Source organism: Salminus brasiliensis, chromosome 2 (genome assembly GCF_030463535.1).
Source record: "Salminus brasiliensis chromosome 2, fSalBra1.hap2, whole genome shotgun sequence".
In the NCBI taxonomy this organism is placed as follows: domain Eukaryota; kingdom Metazoa; phylum Chordata; class Actinopteri; order Characiformes; family Bryconidae; genus Salminus; species Salminus brasiliensis.
This window is the reverse complement of record NC_132879.1, coordinates 16048730-16075876: the sequence shown is the minus strand read 5'-3', so window position 1 is coordinate 16075876 and position 27147 is coordinate 16048730. Positions and strand designations below refer to the sequence as shown.

The 27147-nt window shown below is 37.8% G+C and overlaps 1 protein-coding gene across 6 annotated transcripts in view; it reads right to left on the bottom strand.

Moving 5' to 3' along the window:
- Positions 1-12480: 12480 nt before the first annotated feature.
- The window catches only part of LOC140545582 (protocadherin alpha-C2-like), a 133931-nt gene continuing 119264 nt past the window's right edge, over positions 12481-27147 (bottom strand). For all 6 annotated transcript variants that reach the window (XM_072668451.1, XM_072668461.1, XM_072668470.1 and 3 more), the window contains exons 3-4: positions 24056-24141; positions 12481-12866 (exon numbers count right to left, since the gene is read on the bottom strand). In XM_072668451.1, the coding sequence (XP_072524552.1) occupies positions 12568-12866; positions 24056-24141 (385 nt within the window). In that variant the 3' untranslated portion in view covers positions 12481-12567. The remainder of the gene's footprint in view (positions 12867-24055; positions 24142-27147) is intronic.

Genomic DNA, 27147 nt, shown 5'->3' with positions numbered 1-27147 from the left:
GATGGAGGGATTGAGAAAAGGAGCATGAGAAATGGAGAGAAAGAGCAGTAATTGGGTAAATGGGACAGCTGATCCCTTTTAAATTTGATGTTGACTACTGATGAACTGAGTCAATCACAACACTCGCTTTCAGCACACCCCTAGTACTGCCCAGCCAATCACAGCTTATGCTTAGGGCAGCACATATATATCTGCTTTTTGCAGATATACAGTGAACAGTATAATCTAAATATAATTTCATAAAACATAATAACAACTTGTTTGAAATAGGGCCATTAATTAAGTTTTACTGAACACACAGTACTTGTGGTTGTGTTAACTGCATAAAGAACATTTATACTCGGCTCCAATATATAAGCCAGGTGGTAAATTAGCAGGGGAGTATGTTAGTTTATCTAAAATCTAAATTTATATTATCATTCTATTAGATAAGGAACCTAGTTAATATATACTTGTGTTATGACATTTGTGTGTTGCCTTCTCCATTTTCACATTGTCTCTGGGCATGCACGCAGGGATGTCACTCCAAAATCTTGAAAAGACTTCCTGGGTAGAATACTTTCATGTATCCTCCGCTAGAAGCCGCTTCGAGGGAAATTGTATGTGTTTTATTTTGTCTCCTCTGGTATTTGGACAAGCAGCAAGATTGCGGGTCACAGAGGAGAGGAGAGGAGAGGAGAGGAGAGGAGGAGGATCATTAGGAAAAAGCACTACCTTTTGGGGTTTCTGGACGCAGCCATGATCTCACTAGTTTCTCAAAAGCCTGTTCCTAATTTGTGTAGACAAGGTTGCTGTAAAAGCTTGGAAAGTGATAGCCTGGGTTGTTGTATAAGACTGGTGAGAAAGTCAATAGCATTGTGTCTAGAAGCTCTCGTCTCAGTGGAGGGAAGTGTTTTTTTTATTTATATTCTCTTTTCTCATGTTTTTTTTTTGTTAGATAAGGAGTTAGGTTACTTAATCTGTGTTTTATTTTCTTTTATTTGTTAGATTAGGTAGTGGGTTTTAATATTAAGTGTCAGCCCCTCTGTATCGCGCCCTCCCCCGGGGAGGGACTTTTGTTGTGTTTTCGTTCCTGTTTCCATTCAATGACTCAGTGTCTTGAGTCATGTTCATGTGTTTTGATTCAGGTTCATCGTGTCTTGTTTAGTTAATGTGTTGTACCTGAGGCTGGGGGGAAGAATTGTAACTTATAATTCTCGCCGAGAATTGGATTGGAAGTCTAGGACCTCGAGGTAGCCCGAGAGGTTCAGTACACGGATCACGCTTCGTTTAGGCCAGCTTTGGTTCTTAGTTTAGGTCTTCGAGCGGACTTTCCGTTGATCTTTGGGTTAAGCGAGGTGCTTTCGCTCCCTCCCTGGTTATATCCTCGACTCTCGCTCCAGCTAGGCGACTCTCTTCCTCATTGCGTCTTCAGGTTTGGTTGGCCTAGTCGTTTATGGTTCAGCGGCTTACACTTCTATTTTTGTTTATTATTTTCTCCTTCTCTACCTTTTTGTTACTCACACTTGTTTGTATGAGGCTGGCTAAAAAAAAAAATAATAAAAAAATACAGGTCTATTTTTGTTTTCTGAGACTGTTGAAACAGGTCCTAACATTATATATATATATATATATATATATATATATATATATATATATATATATAATGTTAGGACCTGTTTCAATTGAAAACAACATCAGTGTTTTTAGATATAATAATTACCACTCAGATAAAGCATGGCTTAATAAAAATAACTAAAATGTGAAGAAATACCAGTTCTTCACTGCTAATATTTTTTTTGTGTTCAGTCTGATTCTATCAGAGAGAGAGAGAGAGGGCACAAGCATGCTGACAGGGCAGGTCGAGCAGGTGAATTGGAGGCAAGTGGTTCAAGAATATTGATAGTGAATAGTGAGTTGAGTACAGAGAACAGAGAAGAGCAGATGACCTACCAAAGTGTACTTGTAGGTAAACAAACAATTATTTCCTAAATCTTAATCATCAGTCTGGACTTTATGTTTATATAGTCAGAATTAAAAAATATTGCCACCTCTGCACTTCTTTCAGGAAATGCATCACTTCTCTCAGATCACTACTGCAGTTACAAATAATTTATGTTTTTAAGTTTATTGTTTTGTTTATGTTATGTTTTAACAACATAAAGTCAAATCTGGTATCATTCCACACAGAACTCCAGAAATGGACTGGACAAAGACACAAAGATTGAATCACCTTTTCTCTATTTAAATTGGTTGAATATATGATTTCTATATTGCGAGTCAAGTATTACATGATTGAAATTCAGTTATTTCTTATCATTATGAACAGGTGTTCATTATTTTATGCTATATTTCAGTTCTGTGTGAATTGATATGATATCAGATTTGACATTTTCAGTTTATTTTTGTATTGTTCAAATGCCAACAAAAGAAGACATGTAAATGTCAAATCACTTTTAATTGCAACAATAAGGGTGAAGGGTGAACTTTCTGAAAAAAGTGCATGGGTGCTAATATTTTTGACCACGATTGATTATAAATGGCTGTACTCCTCAATGTTCTCACCCTTAGAGTTCTAAACATATTAATACATTTTCAGCATCTGGGGGGAGCAAGTTGCACTTAGAAGAAAATTTATGCTTTCTCTAAAATCATCTGTACACATTCTCCAGCCATTCCACATACCCTATCCTATCCATTCCTATCAATAGAAACTTTCCATGCAAACCATTGTGTGCTCAAAAGACAATTATTTAACATGAGCAGAAAATGAACTATGTATTAGAATTCTGCTATGGGATACAGGACGTTTCTTAACAATGGAGTGCCCCAGTATGATTACTATTAGGCCTCAAGTAATCTTGTAGTGGAACAAAACATTAACTTTGTGCCACATTAGTTGTTTGTATACAACTGTAAGACGCAAATCGCCAAACACAAATACTCTCCTGATGTTCCTGGTGCCTGTGTCTGTAAAGTGATTGAAATGAAGGTCTCACAGGGAAGGTTCTAACCTATGGTTTTATTCTCCTCTCATGGTGGCCGGTAAATCGTGGACTGGCTGGCTCAGCCCTGATTTATGACAGCTATTAATTTTGCCGTCATTGTGTCTGTTTTGACCACCTGCTGCCTCAGCAGGAAGCATATGCTGAGTCACTGAAGCTGAAGAGCAGGACTGTGTGCACTTCAGCAAGCACTAAATAACAATTCTCTGCACTCAGTCAGACTCGCCAGGAGGAGGAAAAAAAACAAAAAAAAAAACAGTCCACAACTGTCCTCAAACCTCAAGGCCACTGGGAAATTGCTACAGACCTCAATTCTTAAGCATACGTTTGAGCAGTCATTAACAATTAAAAAAAGTTCAATGCCCCAGCCATTTTTGCATGTGTGTTTTCTGATTAATGTATATGCATGTTTTATGCATGTGTCATTGTTTGTCTAGTCCATTTTTACTGTGTGTGGTTAGTGTAGTTTAGTGAGCAACAACTCCAGATTGACAACTAACATTACATGCTCCTACCTGTGTAACAAGATTCAAATGTCAGTAATTCTGGATAGAAGCAACAGCCAAATGCTGTAGATGTGGCAGCAACAAAATATCTGTTTTAATTATTTTTCTGCAGTAAGCTTACATAACATGCACTGACATTATTTACTTTAAGTATGGACGTTCTCATTGGAGAAGTTGGTTGGTTGTCATTGGTCAAATAACATGTTAATGACTCAAGGCTGTGCTTGATAAATTGTGTTTATAAATGAAGAAATCTGACAATCATACCTTTAATGTATGAGCAAATGAGATCGCATCAGTAAAAAGAAAGCACAAATACATACAAAAATAAAAAGCATATTAATACATATCTTTGCATATAATAAAACTCAGAAGTGATAAACAAGAGACCAATGTGCAAAACAGCAAACAGTTCGGTCTTATTAGTCTTTAATGATACAGAGGTTGACGTATTAAAATAGCCTTTTTCTGTACACTAGACGCAGAACTGACGCATGTCACAAAAGAGACACTCCAAGGGTAAAACAAGATAAATGTAAGGTAAAAATGGCTGGAGCCGGGCATCTAATAACTTGGCAGATACTAAATTAACAATCGCCTCTTTCTGAAAAATCTCAAAATGTTCATTGCAATGTTCTGTTTTGAAATAATAAACTATTGTGTAATTGTAGAATGTATTGCAAAAACTTACCTTGGAAAAAGGCAGACATCTGCAGACATTGTGAATTTCCCCACTGCGGGACTAATAAAGGACTATCTTATCTTATCTGCAGTGTGTTCATTGTTCATTGTTCATTGCAATGTTCTGTTTTGAAATAATAAACTATTGTGTAATTGTAGAATGTATTGCAAAAACTTACCTTGGAAAAAGGCAGACATCTGCAGACATTGTGAATTTCCCCACTGCGGGACTAATAAAGGACTATCTTATCTTATTTGCAGTGTGTGGGATTGTAGTTGCGTGGAGTAATGCTGTGTGGCGATATAGCGGCCCCTACTGGTTACTGTTGCTGTAAGGAAACGCAGTACTACACATCGGGGTATTTTGACCCGGATTTGAGTACAAATCCTATGACCTGTCAGGAAATACAGTGACATGTCTTTGCCAATCAGTGATCGGTATAATTAAACAGGAAGGAAAAAAAGATAAAGTAATAGAGGTTTATGACTCATTTCAGTCTGACTCCTTCAAAGTGAATGAACACCCTTAATCACCCAGTTTAATCAGTTACGAATTGATTCCCATTACATTAAATTATTTCAGGGAACACGCAGGTGAAGCTGTTTTACTTAGCATCCATGCAAAAATGATTGAGAGTCTTTTAAATGCAGCACCAACATTCACAACTATGATTTTTTAACATTCCCACAACTGTTAACATTAAAATCATTAACTTACCTGTGATGTAATGTTTGCCACAGATGTTACACATATTTTTTCTGTAGTTGCACAGCAACCTTTAAGTGAGCCAATCTCAGTAAGGTGTCACATACTGCAATGTCTGTGTCTAAAATGGAAGAAATACTGGCTACTCCAACAGGATTCTGAGACAGGAAGTCTCTTTCACATAGGGATTGAGATTTATTTTCTTAGTAAATACATAAACTGCCTATGACACATTGTTGTTTCTGGTTCTGTTCCATAACAAAAATTGGGAGTTTGGTGAACATTTATTATTTTATTGGAGAAGTTCAAGTTATCATGACCTGAAATAATGTATCTTTCCATTTCTGATTAATGATACAACAATAGTACAAAATGAATATTTTAATCCACATACATTATTCTACATACATTTAATACTACAAAGCAATGGATATTTGTTTTGACATTTAATGATATTTGTGGTGACTTCCCTTTTGGAAATACATCCCAGACTGTTTTCATTTGAACAGTCCTGAAATGCCAGTCTCCCTTTATCTTATATGAGGTGTTAAGTTTCATGACTGTTGCATGTAAAATTGTATGTTTCTAGAATGGCAACTTCCCAAGAGAAGGCACAAGCCTTTTTAACTTCCAGTGGAAGTCAATATAAATGTGATTACAATGCGATTTATATTGGTTCACTCATGGAATTTTAAATTAACAGCCAAATTTACATTTAGCCAAAAACTGAAAAAAACTAGTTTATATACATAGTTTGTATAATCTATATAAAAAATGTAGTAGGATCGGATGATCTGGAGCAGGCTCACATAAATCACCATGCTTAGGTTGCCATGCCCCGTGTCAGGCTTCAGCAAAACCTTGCACAGCATTGGGCACACCTTTACTGGCCACTAGATGTTATTAGTTATACTTGTTTCCCCATTTCCATTGTTAACCCATTATCCATTTTTCAGCTCCATTGATCATATAGGATACTATGTAATCAAGCATGCAGAGAAACAGAAGGACTACAATCTGTAATTATAAAACTACTACTACTATTACGTTCTCCTATATAATAAGCAGAGCTGATAAAATGGACAAGGAGGTGTACCTAGAGTTTTATTACAAAAATACTTGACAAATGGTATATATATTTATATTTAAGTATATTCATGGTAGGCTTCATAATTCTGTTTTCAAACACATATGTAATGAAATATTCACATTTACACAAAAACTATATTTCAGTGTACTACCAGGGGTTTGCAGAGGTGCTACACCTAGTGTAATGCTTAAGCAGGTTAATAGCAATGTATAAACAGAATGATTATTTACATTTAGGCAATGGTTTGTCATTTTAATATTACATAAAGTTCATCAAATGTTAATCATGTTACGTTTGTTGAGTTTGCTTAAGTTAGTTTTAACACAGTAACAACAGCCATCTTTTGGTAAGCTTATAACGTTGTGGTGTGTATTCACCTCCAATGCTTTTACAGCAAGCTTCCACTAATGTTAACCAGAGCTGTAGTCCAGGGGTTCTGAGGTTAGCCAGTGTCCCAGTGAGCGAACCTGTTTAATTATGGTGAACATGTCCTCCCTCCCTCACTGCTGACTCACCTGACAAGTCGTTTTCTATGGTTGAAAAAATGTCCTACCTAGCTAGCGACCTAGCGACCCACAATGTTAATGTATTTTATTCTAGTGTGCTTCATACAATCTGATCATACTGTTAATATTTTAATAAGTGTTTCAAAAGTGTAAACTGCAATTTAAATATAAAAAATACAAAAAACAAGAAACAAACAAACAAACAAACAAACAAACAAAAAACATTCTGGGCTTTTGACCAATCATCCAGGGCTTGAGTCCCATAACCCACCCCCTATGCTCCAGGAAACAGCCATGGATAAGTATTGTTTGTGATTCAGAAGTACCTGACATTACTAATGCCCTTGTGGCTGAAAGCAAAAGACCTTACAGCAGATTTCTAATATAGAACCATTCCTGAAGGACAGACTTGGCACATCAAGAGGGTGTCTAGGCACATGAAAGTGGCTTCAGGGTGGTCGAACCAGTCCACACAGCAGGTGTGTGGGAATACCCACTGATAACTTAAACTAGCCCCAGGATCAACCAGCTGAGGGGCAGTTTGAGATTCTGGAACACGTTTTCATGCCTCAGTAGAATCCTGGAGGTCTTCATTTAATGGAACCAACTCAGAGAAAGAGGGAAAACAGAGAATACAGAAACACTTACTACATTATTATTGCTAAACACTTAGAATAAGTGACATATGATGATAAAAACGATCATATTAATAGATAAGCCAATTATATTTCAACAAAATAAAGGAAAAAGCACACAAGTGCCTGCGTTGTCATTAGTAAGCATAATCAAGAACATAAAAGGCTGTATTTGTCTGTATGTCTGTGTGAATAAGTAACAAGAGTTTAAAAGAATAGCTTGAACTTCCATGAACTTCATGGATTTATCAGATATAATAGGACAGCCTTCTTCTCTTTCCTCCCACTTTCACCTTAACTCTTGTTCAGTAGATCAACCCAGGAGACTGTTGCTATGGAGATCTGTTCCATCCTTGTAGTAACCATAGAAACTGTCTCCAGGATCACACAAAGAATAGGGTGTTAGACAGACAGAATTACCATATGAACCCTTGAACTCTTTCTCTCTCTCTCTCTCTCTCTCTCTCTCTCTCTCACACACACACACACAGTCTCTCTGTCTCTCTTGCTCTCACACAAACACACACACACACACACACAGATGTTGGTTGCAAAACAGACAGTCACACAAGGGCAGTGCATCACAGACGCCTCAGTTTAATCTGAAGTGGTTGATGAGTGATAGCTTTACACAGCACACAACAAGAAAAAGATACTTAGAGATAAATCCTAGCCAAACCATTTACATCCATAACACACAGGTGGGATGAGACTGATTTCAGAACAAAAGGTCTTAATAGTAGGTAATTGACATCAGTCTGGGTGTGGAAAGGAATACAGTTGCAATGTAGGGGGGGAAGGGGCCAGTGTGACAGAGCCTCAAAGATATGCTCATTAAGATGCTGCTGCACTGAGCTACTCTGACTGCATGCTAGCACTGATCTGAGAATGGATGGATCAGTGTTTGGCAAGAGAAAAAGTTTAACAGTGAACTAGGGATATCACTGAACGTGATTTTGGGACATACATTACTAATTGCATTCCTATAACATTAGACATGTAAGCTAGAGATGATGTGAGGTAAACCATTCCATTTCATAGAAAAAATGTTTTGCAATTCACAACATGGCATACAGGAGATGAATGTGCCATCATGGAAGATGTTGGAATGTAAACTTCTTCATATGTGTTAAATTCAGAGTTTTGTAGTATGACTCAGTTACTATAAAGAAGTGTACTATAAATGTTTCAATGTCTAAATCATGGTAGTTTTTGTGGTGAGATGCAGGCAGTGGGATGTGCATGTTGGTGTGATATGGTTGAGTTAGTTGAGTTGGAGGAAGAGTAGGAGGTGAAAGGTAGAAATATAAAGCATGTGTGCTCTCCCTGTGAAATAAAATCCTACTGACACTTCATTTGGTGGATTTGGAGATGTTATATAGCTGCCCAAAATATATATCTTTAAAAAAATAAATAAATAAACAAAAATAAAGTAAAATAAATAAAAATAAAAACAAGTATCCAGTGTTCCAGGACACCTCAAAGCAATTATAGTATTAGTAACTGTGCTGAATTATAATAGGAAGATGGCATAACTTGTGCATAAGACTGTGTTTGTGTGTTTATATGTATATAAATAAAGGAGTGTGAGGACAGCAGCACAGTGATCACAGTGATCATCAAGTGTTTTCTTTTATATTATTGTTTAAATTCTATAACTACTCTGAGGTGGTCCGAAATGTTACTAAAGTCACAGCCACAGATAAACCTGGTAACGAGACAACATGCTGCATATGCTGTAGTGGTAAATAAAAAAAAATAGAAATTAGCGTTTTTAAAGCTCACAAAAAGGGTCCTTGGGTTAACAAGGTTAATGTTAATTAGGTCTAGCTTACATTGTCTTGTTAATTAACATGGCTAAAGCCCACCTGTGTCATAATTTTATTTGTGGCAGTCAATTACAAAGGTCAACCCTAGCATTTAGATTTGTCCTAAACAGCTCACATCATCTTCAGTTAAGGTTCCAACAACAACAACAAAAAAAAACTATACAAAATACAAAAATAAAGAAGAAGGAAAAAAACAGTGACCCCACATTTTTACTTGCACCTGTTGCAAACTAATTAATTGGTACAGACATGTGGTGAAAGTATAGTTTTTGTTTCTTAAGTTCCTGTACAGCTTGTGATACACATTGTGCAGTTTTACCGTTCATCATGTGAATTTACAGACAGAAACAAGATAGGCAGCAGTTGTCACATTATTAAGAAAGAAAACTTTATTTTTTGTGATTTGTAAACAAAACACATTACCACTTCATTTGTTGAAATGAAATAAAAAAGAGAAAGAGAGTAATGGACTTTACTACTCCACCATCACATTTTGATGAGCAGATGTACAAAAGAAGGTTTTACAACAGATGAGCGCTGCCCGTGTGGACAGTGCTACGCCACCTACTGACCACCACCAGACACCGAGGAAAAAATGAAAGCATGAACGCTCACTAGGTACAAGCATACACTACATATACTGTATTTTACATGAGGTTTTTTTTTCTTGAAGTTTATTTTTTATTCTTTAAAAGGATGAAAGAGAAGAGATAAAGTAGTAATACACAATAATTCAGTTACAGTAATACAGTGTTAGATCAGTATGTCGAAGCCAGACACAAAAGTGATATATATATATTTTTTGTTTGTTTTTGTTTTTTTCCCCCTCCTTAAGTTCTCAAAAACAAAACCAAAAAGAAAGGAAAGGACTGATCAAGAGCTTCAGGGCATCACACTATTTAGAATTTACAAATATCTAGGAGGTTTAGTAACATTGTAGATGTCCATTGTGAGTGAGTGTAGAGGGTGTCAGTATGCAAAGGCTTAGCAGAGACAGTACATACACAAATCTCTTGTGCGAGTAATGGATAAAAATCATGAACAAAAATAGTAAAATCATAGCAATCTATATCTATATTCATATATATCTCTATATAGTAAGTGTTCCCTCTGAATAGGTCATGCAGCAGTCATAGCTCAGCGAATGTGAAGTCAGTTGAGCCATGGGTTTGGGGGGTGTGGCTGTAGGGGAGACAGGCAGGGGAGGGAGCCAGTAGCGGCAGAGCAGAAATGTATCACCTCCCTGTCGCTGAAAAACAGTGGTGCAGAGATAGGAGTTTAGGGTGGAAAATTAAATTTTTGCACTGGAGTTACTCCAACAACCTTCTCAGGCCAATGTCCACCTCAAAGCAATGCGACTAAACTAAGGGTTGCATCAGTAGAGCTGGTTATTTAGTATTTATGTCCATCTAGATCATAACCTGCTCTGACCAAACTCCTTCTCTTGACCATGTCATGACCCCTCCCCTCTGGTTCCTCCCCTCCCCCTCAACAAACACAAGCAGTGAAGATCCAGCAGCCAGAAGTGTGCTCACTGGTCACACACAGACACACACCCACACACACTCTTTCTCACACATGCCTGCACACACACACACAACAAGGAGTGATATTCACTGGATAAAAGCACTAGACTGTGTACATATCTGACAGAGCTCTTAGAGCAGTCTCTGTTCTCTGTAGGGGAGATTTAACAGGCATTATCTGCATTACTCCATGCTACGCGAGCACACCACAATGACTAGAGCTAGCCTACCCAACATTCAGATAGAACAGAGGATAAACTCAGGGCAGAGACAGTCAGAGTGCGAGAGAGATAAGAGAACAAAAGATGTACTGCACAGATGCAATATAGATCAATTAAAGCTTATAAAAACAGAGCTTAAAGAATTAACACCACTCTTTTTTCCACTTCAATAAAAACTGAAGAATTTGACAAGAATCAGACAAGATTTGTTATTTGATTGCGCCGATGTGTGTGTTAGTCCTCCAGGCAGAAAGGCAGGGTTACTTTGTACAGGACAAGATCTACACACCGCACCCTTAGGATTGAGAAAGCAGCCATTAAAAAAAAGGTTAAAGAATGAAATGAAATGAAAACAAGCTAAGGGGCAGCGCTACCAGACATTCACAGCATAAGCTTCAGGCCACTGCAAAAAAAGGAAAGTTTTCAAGGGACTAGAGTTCAGGGTTTGAAGTTTTGCTCATCAATGCTAACACTGTTCTTTATTGATTTATTGTACAACCAGATCAGCTGTGCACCTAAGTATCGCTATTTAGCTACAATTTTTTTCTGTATAATCAAATTCTCTGCTGCCTGCATAGCTCTGCCCCCCAGTAAAAAGGAGAGATGCAACCAAAGCATCTTTCTTGCTATTACACATTTAGGCATCTTGCTATTAGGCATTAGGCATATGTCCATTTAGCAAGTCCAAGTTTCCCATGTTGCTTTCCACACTTTGTCACTTGCCGAAGATGTTCCCCCTGTTCAATACTTGGCTTTTCCAAGGCACTGCTGCTCTGGAAAGACAAAGAAGGTAAGCATGCTGCTGGGGGGTTCTGTTGGTAGCAGAGTGCTGATTTCTTGACCCTGTTTTAAAGGTGCTTGTGATTTTATGTGTGTGTGTGTGTGGCTGGGGTACAGATTTACATGTTCAGATAATACACATATACAATTGCTGGGAGAGAGTGCTAGTAACAAAATTAGTATTAAACAAAACAAACAAAATGTGCTTGCGTTTCACATTTAGAGCTGATTTTCTTTCATTTTTGCGTGAACACAGACCACTATTACTCTCTCCCGCAAACTGGGATCTTTTGACTTTCTTTCTTTTGAAGAGTCTCAGGTGAAAGTGTTCTTGTGTCCCTTTGTTCAGCTGAGCTGCTCCTCCATCATGGAAACACTGACAGAGAACAGGGTGAGCAGAAGCATTTGTTAAGCGTTGTCACTGCGTTTACTTTACAGCACGGCGGGCACTTTCTCCAATTGCCGCCATATTTACACCAGTGCATGTCCCTCTTCCTCACCTCAAAGCTTTCCACTTTTTTCTCCAATACCTTTTTTCATCTGTTTTTTATTTTTTTATTTTGCCATTTTCTCCTATCAAGCACTTGGTATTGTGGCGCACTGCTTTTGAACTTGTTATATCTGATTTTGCCTCCCTCTCTGACAAGATTGGAAAAGAAGAACCACATGGAGGCATAAGACAGAGGTGTCAACAGCAGCCTGAACAAATATGAGGATAGAGTGACATGGAGTGACAACCTGTCTCTACTATTTCCTGCCTCATTCCTCCATGTCTCTCTCTCTCTCTCGCTCTCTATCTCTTTTCTACACATACACACATGTGCACACACTCACTCTTTCTTTTGAGAGGACTGGGCAGCCAGGCACTGTGAGGCATAGAGGAAATTAATCCATCATTTCATATCATCAGTTACATCATCAAAGAGAATATGGTTGACAGTTAAGGCCAAATCTAATAGAATTAAACATAAAACTAGTCTAACATTCTTAATTAGAGGTTTCTTATTAACACAAGATGAAATATTTGTTTAACTAACTCATTGCAGACTCCTTTTGAGATCTCTGTCTTACACATATTTGTTTTTAACTTTTCCTCTCCCTCCCTACTCATCATCATCCTTCCCTTTCTCCCTCTTGTCCTTCTTCTCCTTCTTCTTCTTTTTTTTCTTTTTGGCCTCCTCCTTCTTGCCAAAGGTGATGAAGTCACTCTTGTCATCACCGTCCTGCCCCTGTCTGATAGAGATGATAGCAGGGGAGCCAGGGATGATGAAGGCTTCAGGTGGGACTTCGCCAGGCTTCAGGTGAGGAGGTGGTCCGCCAGGACCTGGGCCATACCGGAAATGCCAACTGTTACTGTCCACACCAGCGCCTACGGGAGGAGACACTTCCCCACCCTCATTATCTACCAGAGAGAGAAAAGGAAAGAAAGAAACAAAGACTGTTACAAACACTCAGGTAAAAAAAAAACCCTCTACCCAGCCAATAATTAAACCAAATTAAACACAGATCTTGAAGAAGATTTTACTAGTAGGACCTAAGTACTATTACAATATGCTGTGTACACCGAGCAAGACAGTTTATTCATTATTATAAATAGACAAAAATACTAATTTTCCTCAGGACTAACTCTGTTATAGTGTGATGCTGGTGAGTACTGGCCATTAGACATGCAACAAGTCTAAAGATCTTCAGGGTTCTCTTCAAAGCAACATTTTAGAATAGAAAGCTTTTAAACAGTTTTTCAGCAATCTCTCCAGGCAACCACTGTGATGTCATAAATAACAGCAACTCTATGACATGGCATTTCACGCACTTTTAAGCCATAAAAAGAGGTGCCAAGTGTGAATGTACCATTTTAAAGTGCGTCCTGATAAGCTTTCAATATCAGACGGCTGAAAAAATAGAAAAGGCACAAAATAGAACCACCACTGACAGGATACAATTACATGTCAGGCCCAAACCATTAGAGAAGGAAGAGGGAAAGGTCAGAGAAGAAAGGCTGGCATTTTAACAGAGGTAAACACACACTAACAGCAAGGCAAGGAGTATGACACATTTGCACACATACACTCTGAGTAAAAACATTTTTAACCTCATAAAATGATAAGAGCTTTAAAAGCATTGATTAGGGAGAGTTGGCTGTGTAAGTACAAGGTGTAGTCCAAATGAATTCAGTGCTAGCGTGAGCTAAGAAGAGGAAGTGTTAGTGTGCATGGGCAAGTGAAAAAGAGACTGATTCTGATTCTGCACAGGCTGTCTGGGTGTTAATATGAGTCACCATACTGGTCCTGGGTGTGTGTGTGTGTGTGTGTGTTTGTTTTTCTGTGTGTGAGTTCATCTTCAAGCCTAGGGCCACTCTTTTTCACTGGCCATAAATTACTGCTGTTTCAGTAAAGTGCCGGAATGAGGCACTTTTATACAGCACTACTCATTTGGCACAGAATGCTGCAAAACAACACCTCAAATGCAGACCCATAAAATGCCTCTGCCTCTCTCTCTCTCTCTCTCTCTCTCTCTCTCTCTCTCTATCTATCTACCTCTTTAGCTCTCTCTCTCTCTCTCTCTCTCTCTCTGGTATCGACTGGGCTTTATTTGTTATTGCATATCCTTAAAATTATTAATTGATCTGGAGTGGCAAATTATTCTGACTACATTCTTGTATTTCCATAATCTAAACCAATTGTCCCACTGTAGACATCAAATTAACTAAGAATTAAGAAATTAAGAATTTGGCAATTTAGCAATGCAGTTTATTAGAATCAGTTCTTAGAATGCATACACAACAATCCTACTACTAGTGGGACACAACAGTAGACACAATAGACACAACTGTGACCTACTTGGTAAACTTCTTTAGGACACAGCTAGAGCAGCTCCCTTTTCCCTCTTACTTCCTTTTATCTTCTTTTCAAGCATCTCTTATGCTACCAGAAGGGTGTTTGTAAGAGTGAGTTCATTGGTGTGTGAATGAGTGTGTCTGCAAGCAGGAACTGTCCTATTACTGATGTCTCCGTTTCCCGCTCTCCCTTCGCCTCTCCCTTACCCTTCACCATACTGTGGCTGTAAATAGTCAAACTGTAATGGACTAACATTTACTTAAGCTGCATCCATGCATGGTATAATATATAAGCATTCTGCAATAGTTTAGAAAATAATAGAATGGGAATTTGGAAAGATCACAAGAATGCATGCTGACTGCAGAAGAGCCAAATGTTTTAACTGGTATGTAGTATGTGATCAAACATATGAGCAGTTTTAGGGGATATACTACTCTGGTCATATATCTCAGCATACAGCCAGCTCTATTTATTGTATATTGCACCACATGTAGATTTATTACACTGGTAGTTCTGGAAGACAGCAACCAACTTGTGTCCTTGTGATCCTGTAGCATGGTACATGGTATGTAATGAGCATTGTCATATATTGGATGTTACACCGTAAACTTACATAAGGAGTAGCATTACTTAATAGCAGTGTATTGTTTCAAACACAGTCTTCAGTAGATTCAATGTCTTTGTTGAGATAATATATGCAATACATTCATGTATAATGATTGGAATCCTTTAAAGAAGGCCCATTTCACCATAATTCTGGAAACAAATAGAGAGAGAAAGGGGGGATAGGGAATACAGTGAGGCAGAAAAAAAGAAAAATAGTAAATAAACTAAAATCATTATGGGCCTTTGGGAAGCTAACTGACTCTTTTAGCCCCTCAGCAACATAATAATTGTGCACAAAACCTCTCTCACTTTCTCTATTTTTCTCTCTCTTTTTCCCTGCATATTCAATGCTCCATACCAATTATTCCATACTTTTTCCATACTATTTCTCTCCCTCTCTTTATTAGTGCTAGAATACTATTCATCACTATATTATTATTATTATTATTATTATTATTATTATGTTTATAAATAATAAAAATACTACTACTACTACTAATAATAATAATAATAATAATGATGATGATGATAAAAATAATAAACAAAGACAAAAGACAAAAACAAAGACAAAGACAAAACACTGTCTTTCTTATTATACTTCTCACTTGCAGTATCTATTAGCATTCTACCCTCTCCCTCCCTCACTCTCTCTCTCTCTCTCTCTCTCTCTCTCTCTCTCTCTCTCGACCTTTTGTGTAATACAGTGTAAGAAGAAAGATGCAGAGACTCAACTCCCCACCGGATTCCCCTTCCTGCCTATATTGACACAGGTTTAATAAGCGATATGACAGTTATAAAAAGATGATGATAGCAAGTGCAAAGCTCGTTTCATCAAAAGTGATGAGGAGAGAAACAGATTATCAGTGTACGAAATGCACTCACCTTTTCTCCTCTCTACACTTGTTTACTATATTCTAATAATGTGTTTGTCTCATCACTTTTTCTCTGACTGTATATCGCTCTCTCTCTCTCTCTCTCTCTCTCTCTCTCTCTCTCTCTCTCTCTCTCTCTCCCTCTCTCTTTCTCTGTGGTACGGAATTACATAATGCAGAATGTGAGGAGAGGATGAGGAGGAGAGATGAGGGGGAAGAGGAGTGAAATATGATCCACCCTCACTGCTGCTAGCTTTTTAATCCTGAACGTGCAAAATTTGTCACAGACTGCAGAGCTGGTGAATTGTTTTGAGCCACGCCCTTCACAGAGGGAACACAACAGCAAAGCTCTTTGTTGTTTTGTGTGTGTGTTAGTGCTAGTGCATGCTCTTGTTTTTGCATTTGCATGCATGTGCTTGTGTGCATATGTACAAATATAAATATGTATACATGCTAGACACTATATATATATATATATATATATATATATATATATATGTGTGTGTGTGTGTGTGTATATATATATATATGTGTGTGTGTGTGTGTGTGTGTAGGCTGAGCTTATGCTATTAGCATTAATTATATAGTTGGATAAGAAAGGCTTTGACTGTGTGTGTGTGTTTGCATGTGTGCGTGTCTTGTGCGTGTCTATGTGTTTGAATAATAGCACGCATTTAAGTATGTGGGCATACATTATTAATTCGTGTTTGCATGTCTATGTGTATAGCATTATCTATGGCTGATTAGAGGGCTGTTTGTAGGCAGTGTGTGTGGCCAGTCTGTAAATGTATGCTTGTAAGTTGCTGGTAGGATATGGCACACCTGGCTTCAGTAATCCTCATAAAAATGTGGCAGATGGCACAGACAGGCTTTCTCTAAATCCTGCCAAGAAAACTGTGTGTGTAATAGGACAGAAAGAGAAAGAGGAAGGGAAAGGGAGGTGAGTTGAGGTGGGTGTGTGGTCTATCTAATGAAAATAGTAAATCGCATTATAGTCCAACTACATATACATCTCTAAACATTTTTTTTTTCTAAAATTTGCATCCCTATGTGTATGGCAGCCATTTTAGTCCTGGCATTTAATCAAACAAACCAAAATTTGCATACTATGAGTGGCATAAAGTCATCCAACAGCAATGTGAAAGAGTAGTGAAGAGCCCGCCGCGACATGAAAGCAATAATTGGCAGTCAAGGTTATTTCACCATATATATTTTTAAATGCTCTCAAAGTTCAAATATTAGTACTGTGTTGTTTAAATTTAAATAATACATTATTTGCATTATAATTGTTATAATCATTTATTTGCATTATTTGAGTATTTGTTTTTAAGCAGTTATCATTTCTGCAAATAAATGCTCTAAATAGCAATATTTTTATTTGGGAAATGTTGTCCATGGTTTATGAAATACTACGCAAAGGTATTTACTCACCCATCCAAATAATTGAATTCAGGTATTTCAATCAATTTCATGGCCACAGGAGTATAAAACCACCTAGAAACTTAGAACCACCTAGATAAAAGCACCTAGGCATGCAGACAGCTTCTACAAACATTTGTAAAAGAATAGGTCATTCTCAGGAGCTCAGTGAATTTAAGCATGGTACTGTGATAGGATGCCACCTGTGCAACAAGTCCAGTTGTAAACTTTCCTCACTTCAAATATTAAATATTCCACAGTCAACTGTCAGTGGTAGTATAAAGTGGAAGCGATTGGAAACTACAGCATCTTAAAATGACAGAGTGGGGTCAGTGGATGATGAGGCGCATTGTGCACAGAGGTCATTAACTTTATGCAGAGTCAGTTGCTACAGACCTCCAAACTTCATGTGGCCTTCAGATGAGCTCAAGAACAGTGCATAGAGAGTTTCATGGAATGGGTTTCCATGGCTGAGCAGATGCATCCAAGCCTTGCAACACCAAGCGCAATGCAAAGCGTCAGATGCAGTGGTGTAAAGCCCACTGCCACTGGACTGTGGAGCAGTGGAGACGTGTTCACTGGAGTGACTAATCATGGAGAGGAGAATGGTACTTGTCTGACTGAATTGTTCCAAGTGTAAAGTTTGGTGCAGGAAGGACTATAGTGTGGGGTTGTTTTTCAGGAGCTGGGTTCAGCCCTTGGTTTCAGTGAAAGGAACTCTTAATGTTTTAGCTTGCGTCTTTGAACCTTCCAACAGGACACTGATCCCAAGCATGCCTCACAGTCCAAATATTGGTTTAAGAAGCAGTCCTGGACGATTCTGGAGTGGTCATTATAGACATGACATTATAGGACTGTCTATAATGACATTATAGGACTGAACTTAATAGACATCTTGTGTGAGATTTGAAAAAGGCATTGGCAGCACATAAACCGAACATTATTAGTGAACTAAAGACCATTGCTCATGAGGAATGGGTAAGTTTCCTCAGAAGCTCTGCCAGAAGCTGGTGTCTGGCTAAGCACATGTTTGGTCATAACAGCGAAAGGTTGCTCTACTAAGTACTAAAGATGTTTGTCATGAAAAGGTTGAGACTGCAGTAATCATTACGAAAAAGCACTTGTTATACAAAATGTGTTGAGCTATTTAAATTGTGTTTGTCTCAATTGTATATATTTGTATACTGTCACTGTGACAAAAACCTTGTATCTCCATGTTTGCCATTTTTCACTTTTTGACATTATTTGATTCTGGCAGATGGTCTTTATATTGTCAATGTTTTTCTCATGAATGGTTCATAATATTTATGCACCTTACTTACTGCATGTTACACATTAACTACTTTGTTATATTCTTTTTCTTATATCTTCAACAAGGTTTTTTCCTTCAAAATTGTAATTTCAGAGATACTATGTTTTATGTGATAACGGCGATATTTGGCATACACAAGCTAAAAATGGTTTCAGTATCTCTAATAAATGTTGACATTAGTGGTACAGTGTGTTGAGCATGGACAGAAAAGTATCGAGTGTGTAAATGTTGTGATGGATTGCATGTGTGTATGTTATCACATGCTCATGTGGCATTACTGGCATATGGCATCATAAGTTATCTGAGCGTCAGAGAGCTGCACAGGTTGGCACACCTGCTGTTATGAACTTTAAATAGCCAGAACACAACAAGAATGGGTTAGGTCATGCTCATCCACATCCACTCTCTCTCTCCTTCTTTCTGTTTTATGGTCCCCCCTTTACTTTTCTCTGTAGGTGTGGGCTGTTTTACACTAATCCGTCGATGCAGAAACCAGTGTTCAAAACCATTGACCACCTCAAAACCAGTGGCACCATACTATGTAGGTCCCTTAAATCTTTATTTTACTGTCTAGGTCTTAATGCTATCTGTCCTTCTCTCTCTCCCATTTTTTTACTTTTTTTATCTTTTTTTTATCTGTTAATCTTCATTCACCACAATTGGTTTCACTTATTTTTTGTGTATTTATTTATTTATTTATTTATTTATTCATTGTGTTCACAATAATCCATCCTTCTATTTCTCCACAGAACCATCCTGTCTTTTAGCATCCACCTGCCACGCCTGTTTTTAGATTTTTACAGCAACACAGCCAACCATCCCAGCCAACCATTTTGATATGTATTTATTTATTTATATATTTATTCATTGTGTTCACAATAATCCATCCTTCTCTTTTTTCACAAAACCATCCTGTCTTTTAGCATCCACCTGCCACGCCTGTTTTTAGATTTTTACAGCAACACAGCCAACCATCCCCTACGTACGCTCTGTTCAGGGGTATGAATGGTTGCCGTGGAAACTGCCTCTTCCAGTGGCTGTGGCAGAGACACTGATGGAGAATAATGCTGCAAGCCTTTGCTCTCTCTCTCCCTCTCTCTCTCTCTCTCTCTCTCTCTCTCTCTTTCTCTCTTCTGCTCTCTGCATCTCTCTCTTTTTCTCTACATCTCTCTCTCACTCTCTGAGAGGGCCGTTCTCCCCTAGCAACAGCAGCAGTCGCAGACCCCCTCCTCCCTTCTCTTTTCTTTACTTCTCCTCTCCTCTTCTTTTATTGTCTCTCTTTGTCACTCTCATCTCATCCACTGCCAGTCTGCCCTCTTCTCTCTCTCCCTCCTCTCTCTCTCTCTCTCTCTCTCTCTATTTATGCACTCTTCACTTCTTTCTAGAAGACCCAACTATTTCTCCCTATTCTTGGAAATATTTAAGATAATTCAAAGTCCAACGTCCCAAATCATCCTGAAATGTTTATATAATGTAAAGGGACACTAACATTTTTAAACTATGCAAAAAAATAAAAGAGAGAAAGAGAGAGGGGGGGGGGTGATTACCAAAAAAAAAGTCAGAGCCCATGAAAAAGGAGCAGTGTGTTTCGTCCTGATTTCATTAATATGATTTTGTTAATCTGGGCGTGGGCTGATTCCCCATCTGTTTCAGCACACACATACACACAGAAAAGAGGCAAATACTGGCAGCTCCACTGTTTTTTTTTTTTTTTTTCATTGGAGGGCAGTCGCAACACTAGACCATTAATGCAGCTTTTACAGGGCCTCACACATTTCCACCAGCTCAAAATACACTCATTGTACCCTACAGCTCTGTTTTTACTTCAGTGACTGACTACAAACCTATACTATCCACTGCTAATTACACCAAACTTGCTGACTCATCCATTCTTTTTAGGCATTGAATCAGATGGTCATGTTATTTGACTGATAGTTCACTCATCCTAGTCTACCTTGTTTTTAATTCCCCAGCGTAAGTATGCTGTAACTCTTCAGACTGGACAGGTAATCAATGAGCATGCCAAGTAGAAAAGAGGAGAGGAAAGAGGGGGAGAGTAAGCGAGAGAGCAGACATGGAGAGATTCATAGCTAAAGATGCTTGCTTCTTTCATAGACACTCTCTTTGCTCTCTCAGTCATCAGCCCAGACTTAATTAGAACAAATTGCTCTTTCATCACCCAAGTAATTGCATTGCTTTTCCCTCCCCCTTTTTCTAGCTCTGCATCTCACCAACTCCTTCCATCTCTTTTTTTCCTCTCTCTTCTCATTCTACAATCCTATAAATACTCATCTCATCTTTAGTATTTCTGCCAAGCTTAAACTAATATAATTTTTCAGGGAATGTATGTCCTGTGGTCATTCTAACAATATAATCCATTCTCTCCCTCACTTTGCCTTGCTGGTCTTTACTCTCATCTCTTAATAACACCACCAGTCCAACCTTAACATGCACATTGATTGCTCTTTTGCTTTGCTAATTTTCTAATTCCATGGAATGTTCTGAGCCATTGTATGAAAGGTTTGTGAAAGAAAGCAGGTACACACGTAAACAAAATGTTGGCACTCCTCGGTTAATGAAAGAATAAACCCACATTGGTCACAGAAATAACTTGAATCTGACAAAAGTAATAATAAATAAAAATGCTATGAAAATTAACCAATCAAAATCAGACATTGCTTTTCAACCGTGTTTCAACAGAATTATTTAAAAAAATAAACTCATGAAAAAGGCCTGGACAGAAATGATGGTACCCTTAACTTAATAGTTTGTTGCACAACCTTTTGAGGCAATCACTGCAATCAACAATTCCTGTAACTGTCAGTGAGACTCTTGTACCTCTCAGCAGGTATTTTGGCATGCTTGTCATGAAAAAACTGCTCCAGTTGTCTCAGGTTTGAAGGGTGCCTTTTCCAGACGGCATGTTTCAGCTCCTTTTCAAAAATGCTTGATAGGATTTAGGTCAGGGCTCATAGAAGGCCACTTCAGAATAGTCCAATGTTTTCCTCTTAGCCATTCTTGGGTGTTTTTAGCTGTGTGTTTTGGGTCAATATCCTGTTGCAAGACCCATAACATGCGACTGACACCAAGCTTTCAGAAACTGGGCAGCATATTTCTCTCTAGAATCCCTTGATAGTCTTGAGATTTCATTGTACCCTGCACAGATTCAAGACACCCTGTGCCAGATGCAGCGAAGCAGCCCCAGAACATAACAGAGCCTCCTCCATGTTTCACAGTAGGGACAGTGTTCTTTTCTTGATATGCTTCTATTTTCCGTCTGTGAACGCAGAGCTGATGTGCCTTGGCAAAAAGTTATAAAATGCTCCAATGCTTGGAGATGGTCGTATAACCTTTACCTTTAACATGCTTGTCTATAATTTTCTTTCTAATCTCCTGAGACAACTCTTCCCTTCGCTTCCTCTTGCCCATGTTCAGTGTGGTACACACCATGTCACCAAACAGTAGTGACTACATATAGGCCCACTGACTGATTACAAGATTGTAGACACCTGTGATGGTAATTAGTGGACACACCTTGATTTAACATGTCCCTTATTATCATTATTTTCAGGGGTACCATCATTTTTGTCCAGGCCTGTTTCATTAGTTTTTTTTTTTTATAATTCTGTTGAAGCATGGTTAAAAATCAATGTCAGATTTTCATTTGTTCATTTTAATAGAATTTTTATTTATTATTACTTTTATCAGATTTAGTTATTTCTGTGACCATTGTGGGTTTTTCTTTCATTAACCGAGGGGTCCCAACAATTTTGTCCACTTGTGTATCTGACCGAGAGAGTGTTTATACTGCTCTAACACTGAACACAGAATGGTTACCTTTGTGTTCTTTCATGCAATTGTGTTTTTTGCATCCATTCCACAACTTGCCTATCAATGCAACTTAGCAACTGTAAGATGGGCAACCTAAACAAGTTTCCACAATTTTTACATTACACATACTAGTGAGACCTTCCACAACTTACAAATTAAACATCAACATTAAACATTCCACAAATCTTGTTCTGAGTTCTTAACATGTAGTTTGCCCCCCATTTGCTGCAGTAACAGCCCCAACTATTCTGGGAAGACTTTACAGTTTGGGACATTGTAAATAGCTTTTAGAACAGCTGTGGCAATTTGACTGCATTTAGTTACAAGAGCAGGTCCTGAGGTCAGGTACTGATGTTGAATGCTTATGTCTGGATCACAAATACCACTCTAAATGTATTTAAAGACCTATCACAGAACACAGAACACAGCTGCACTGCTCCACAGCCTCCACACTGGGCTCTTGGATACCTGCTCCAGAGAATCCAAATCTGTTGACAAAGCTTTTCTATGTGATTATAAAAACTGTGTTGAACACCTGTGTCAGCAATGTGTCTACACTAAATTAACACAATTCACTAAGATGTGTCTGAAGACTTGACAGTAATCTCTGTGACTGACTATTTTTATTAATGTGAGTAACAAGCAGGACATACTCTGCAGGAAAGACAGGTAGGACTCAATCATGAGGATAACATGGAACAGAAAGAATGGAGCACAAAGGAGAAAGAAAAAGAGAGAAAGAGAAAGAAAATACGTGACATTGAGAATAAATCTAATAATGAGGATTAATCAGTTCAAATAAGCACCCCAACCGGATGAACATGAATGACCACACACACTTACAAATGTTCAGTTGGTGTACCTAGGATGTTTGTATTTGTACAAATTTGTCATGCTGAATTCGTGTTTGTTCATGTTTGATAATGTATGGCCATGACTTTGAACAGACTTTGTCACACATAGCTGCACACCCACTGAAACTCAACTTACACCTTCCTGGTTACCATAGCAAACAGATCACTGATTTCGCTATGTAGCTCATTTTTTACTAAGGTCAAAACATCGATAATGGTATTGTTTTGGATAGAGAGGATTTATTATTATTATTTATTATTATTGGTGTTTTGCTACCTTATATGAGGTGAAGCCAACCTTTTCAAAAATCTGAAAGTGCTGCACCAGTGTGAATCATGTGGAGAAGATAAAAACAGGTTTGTCTTTATTTTTATTTTCTTCAAGTTTTTCTTTAGCTGTTTGAAAAGTATCTACTGGAGGATCTCTGATCAGAATGTTGTCTCAGAATGCTTGGTTGGTGTGCTCTGGCCCTAAATGCTACATATTTGGGGTTTCCATATTATGTCATATTGCATTTTATCATAATTGCTCTTTGCATTATGATGGCTAGTTGCGTTATGATGTCGAATTTATGATGTAAATTGTTAAACACCTCAGATGTTTTTATTCAGTTGAAGTGAGGGACAACTGAAGGGGAAATGATGCGAGAGAATGCAAGGAGAGAGAGTGTGTGTGAGAGAGTGAAAGATATAGAGAGATGACTCCAAGGCTATAATGAAAGAGTAACATCGGCAAGCTGTGGAAACATTTCCCACTGGTCTAATCATACCAGGTCAAACTGACACAAAATACATACTCTGCAAGACTCAACACATACAGAACTGGTGTAAGCGCAGATTCAGATAGGGCAGTATCTTACCAGCAGCACTGGAGACGGTGGGCCAATTCTGCACCAGAACCCCTTGAGCCCCCTGCATCACGGATGACTCTTCCATATGAACAGAGCTACAAACACACACACACACACACACACACACACACAAAAAAAAGAAAATGTCATACAATACAATTTGAAAAGAGGAAACATCTTTTTACTTGTAATGTACAGTAATGAAGCATGATTTCATTTCAAGAAATGTTGTGTTGTGTCTATTTATCATTTTCAATTTGTCTGAAAAATATAAACAAATAAATAGAAAAGTTTGAGATTGTGACAGCAACAATAATTGGAGTTGATTTAGCCAAAGACACTGAAGTAACAGAATTTTAAAACAATATAATGATACATTATTATTCAAACCCCCACCCTTTCCACAAACCTACAAAACCAACTCTCCACACCACAGCAGTGCTCAGAAACAATCCAGTATGCTGTTGCAATCATCATGTGACTGTCAGCACTTGTTCTTGTGATTGCAAACTAAGACACATATGGCAATGATAGATGGATCTAGGATCCCTGAGTGATCCTGAAGTAGTTTTTGATGGTTTAAGAATACAGGTCTTGGCTCTTTAAAATATGTTAGCTGCAATTCTAATAATCTAAACTTTGATTTTAATGGGGCAAGTCTGTAACACGTTTTATTTTAGATTTGCTAAGGGTTAATGTGAGAGTTGTGTATTAGAGTCTAACTGTAGCTAAAGCTTGCCTCCCCAATCCTTGTGCACTGCATGCGGTCTGCATGTGGACAGCATTACTGAAATTAAACCAGGGCTATAAACCACTTGAGCAAAGTGTGTATGTTTTGTGTGTGTGTGAGAGAGGGAATGAGAGAGAAAGAGAGGTCTAATGGGGGTGGGTATTCCTGAGCTGGGTGGATGTAGTTCACTCTCGAATGTTAAAATCCACAGGCCTGGATTAGAGATTAAGGATTATGCTGCACTCTCTCGTCCGTATTCACACTTCTAGCTAGATTAGGGATTAAAGTCCTGTGCACTCAAAATTTTAACACCCCATGATTTGCTGCAACAGCCATCAAAAATGCACGCACACATGTTTTACGAGGTACAGAAATAAGAATATCTAAACACAAACACAAATGTCACCACACACTAAATCTATTGAACGGTTCAGAAAGTACTTCTATGGAATCGCTCCAAAGAACTGTTTTGTACCTTCGTTTTAAGGGTGTCGTATATCTATTAAATCCGTTCTCTCTGCTCACGTGATGAACCTAACACAAAATATTTATACAGTATTTAATAATTATAGGTGAAATAATAATAAAAAATTGCTAATCCTTCCGACTCTCCTAGCTACTATCCTTACTCTCCCTTGTGTTATATAGAAAGCAGAAAGAAAGGAGTCTCTGTGAGCATTCTTCCTGTGTGTCTCTGTGAGCATTCTTCCACTCCTGTTCTGTCTATGTAATTTTTCTCTGTGCTGGGCCAAAGGCCAAATCAGTTTGTAGCGCAGAAGAGGTCGAATAAGTCTAGATTTCTTATCCTGAAGCACAGCACAGATTTTATAAACAGGAGAAGACATGTCATTGCGAATCCAACAGAGACTGTGTCCTTATAGGTATATGGACAAAGATGTGTATGGTCATTTAAATAATGCATAATGTAATGTAGATATAATAATCAGTTGTTGTTCATGACACTAATAACATGTTATTATATAATACAAAAATACTCAGAATTATTGTACTGTGTGTGTCAATGATCTGATTAATTTGTTTTGTGATTCAGATTGTTTTCCATCTACAACTGTTTTTTTTGTTTGTTTGTTTTTTGTTTTTGTAGCATGTTGCAAGGTTGGGCAAGTTTTACAGAACAAAAAGTCTATTAACTCGAGTTTTGGCATGACGTTTTAGTTAAAAATGCCATGTTGTTGCAAGTTGGCATAACATATTGAGTAACAACACCTCATATGACAGTCTAGGGTTTCATTCCCCTGTTAGCCAATCACACCATTGTACACCAATAAGAGTCCTTGTACAAGACAAGTCACTATAAATAAAGCATCAACTGTCATAAATGTAATTGTAAATAAATTACTATATTGTAGGTAATCAAAACTATAGCCATATTGGAAACAAGATACTCTAACATAAGGCCTCTCAACAGAAACAGAGTTCTGTATTACAACCTTTCATTAGGGTGATACATCTTTATAGTACTCTTTTTCAGCATAGAAATGTGGTTAAAGATGGAGAGGGAAATGGGTGAAAGAGAGAGAGAGAGGGAGAGAGAGAGAGAGAGGTAGAGAAAATCAATGTTGATTTTATTTGTGGGTTAGTTCTTTAACCTTAACAGTGCCATTATATGTGATTCTGAGTATGATTTAACACCTATTTATTTATGTATTTATACATCGATGCGTTTTATTTTCATTTACTATATATTTAGACTGGATCTGACTATTTTAACTTTAACTAGAAATCAATTTAATTGCACGATTTACACTCTTGCCAAGAAAAGAGAATCACATACATTGAACTTCTATACTATCTATATACAGTGTATAGTATGCGCCACAGTTGTGAATAATATTGTTGCTGCAGTAGTTATAAATCACACATATTTTAATATGTAGACACAATACATTTTTTTTATCAAAATTCAAAGTGGAAAATATGTTAAATGCTTAATGCTTAACTAAGCAATTTGTTAAGAGATATGAGCAAATGGCATAAAGTGAGGATTCTAAACAACAAAACAAATGAGGCATATGTAACAAAAAAATTAAAGAGCAAACAGAGAAAAAAATGTGGTTAGTGTGAGTGAGGAAAGAGATGAATGATAGGCAGAGAAAGGGTGACTGCAGAATGGAAAGAGGGGGAGGGTAATGGAGAGTCTCCATTTTAGGTGGTGATCTCTCTCTCCCTATCTCTCTCTCTCATACATCTGTGTGTTCCAAGGTCAAGTAATTACTGTTGCTACACAACGGCCCCATCACCCAATTTCTCACTATCTCTGCTTCTGTCTTTCATATGTCTCTCTCATCATCAACCCACATCTCTGTGCATTTTTCTTTCACATATGCACATGCAGAGTTTTGTGTGGATT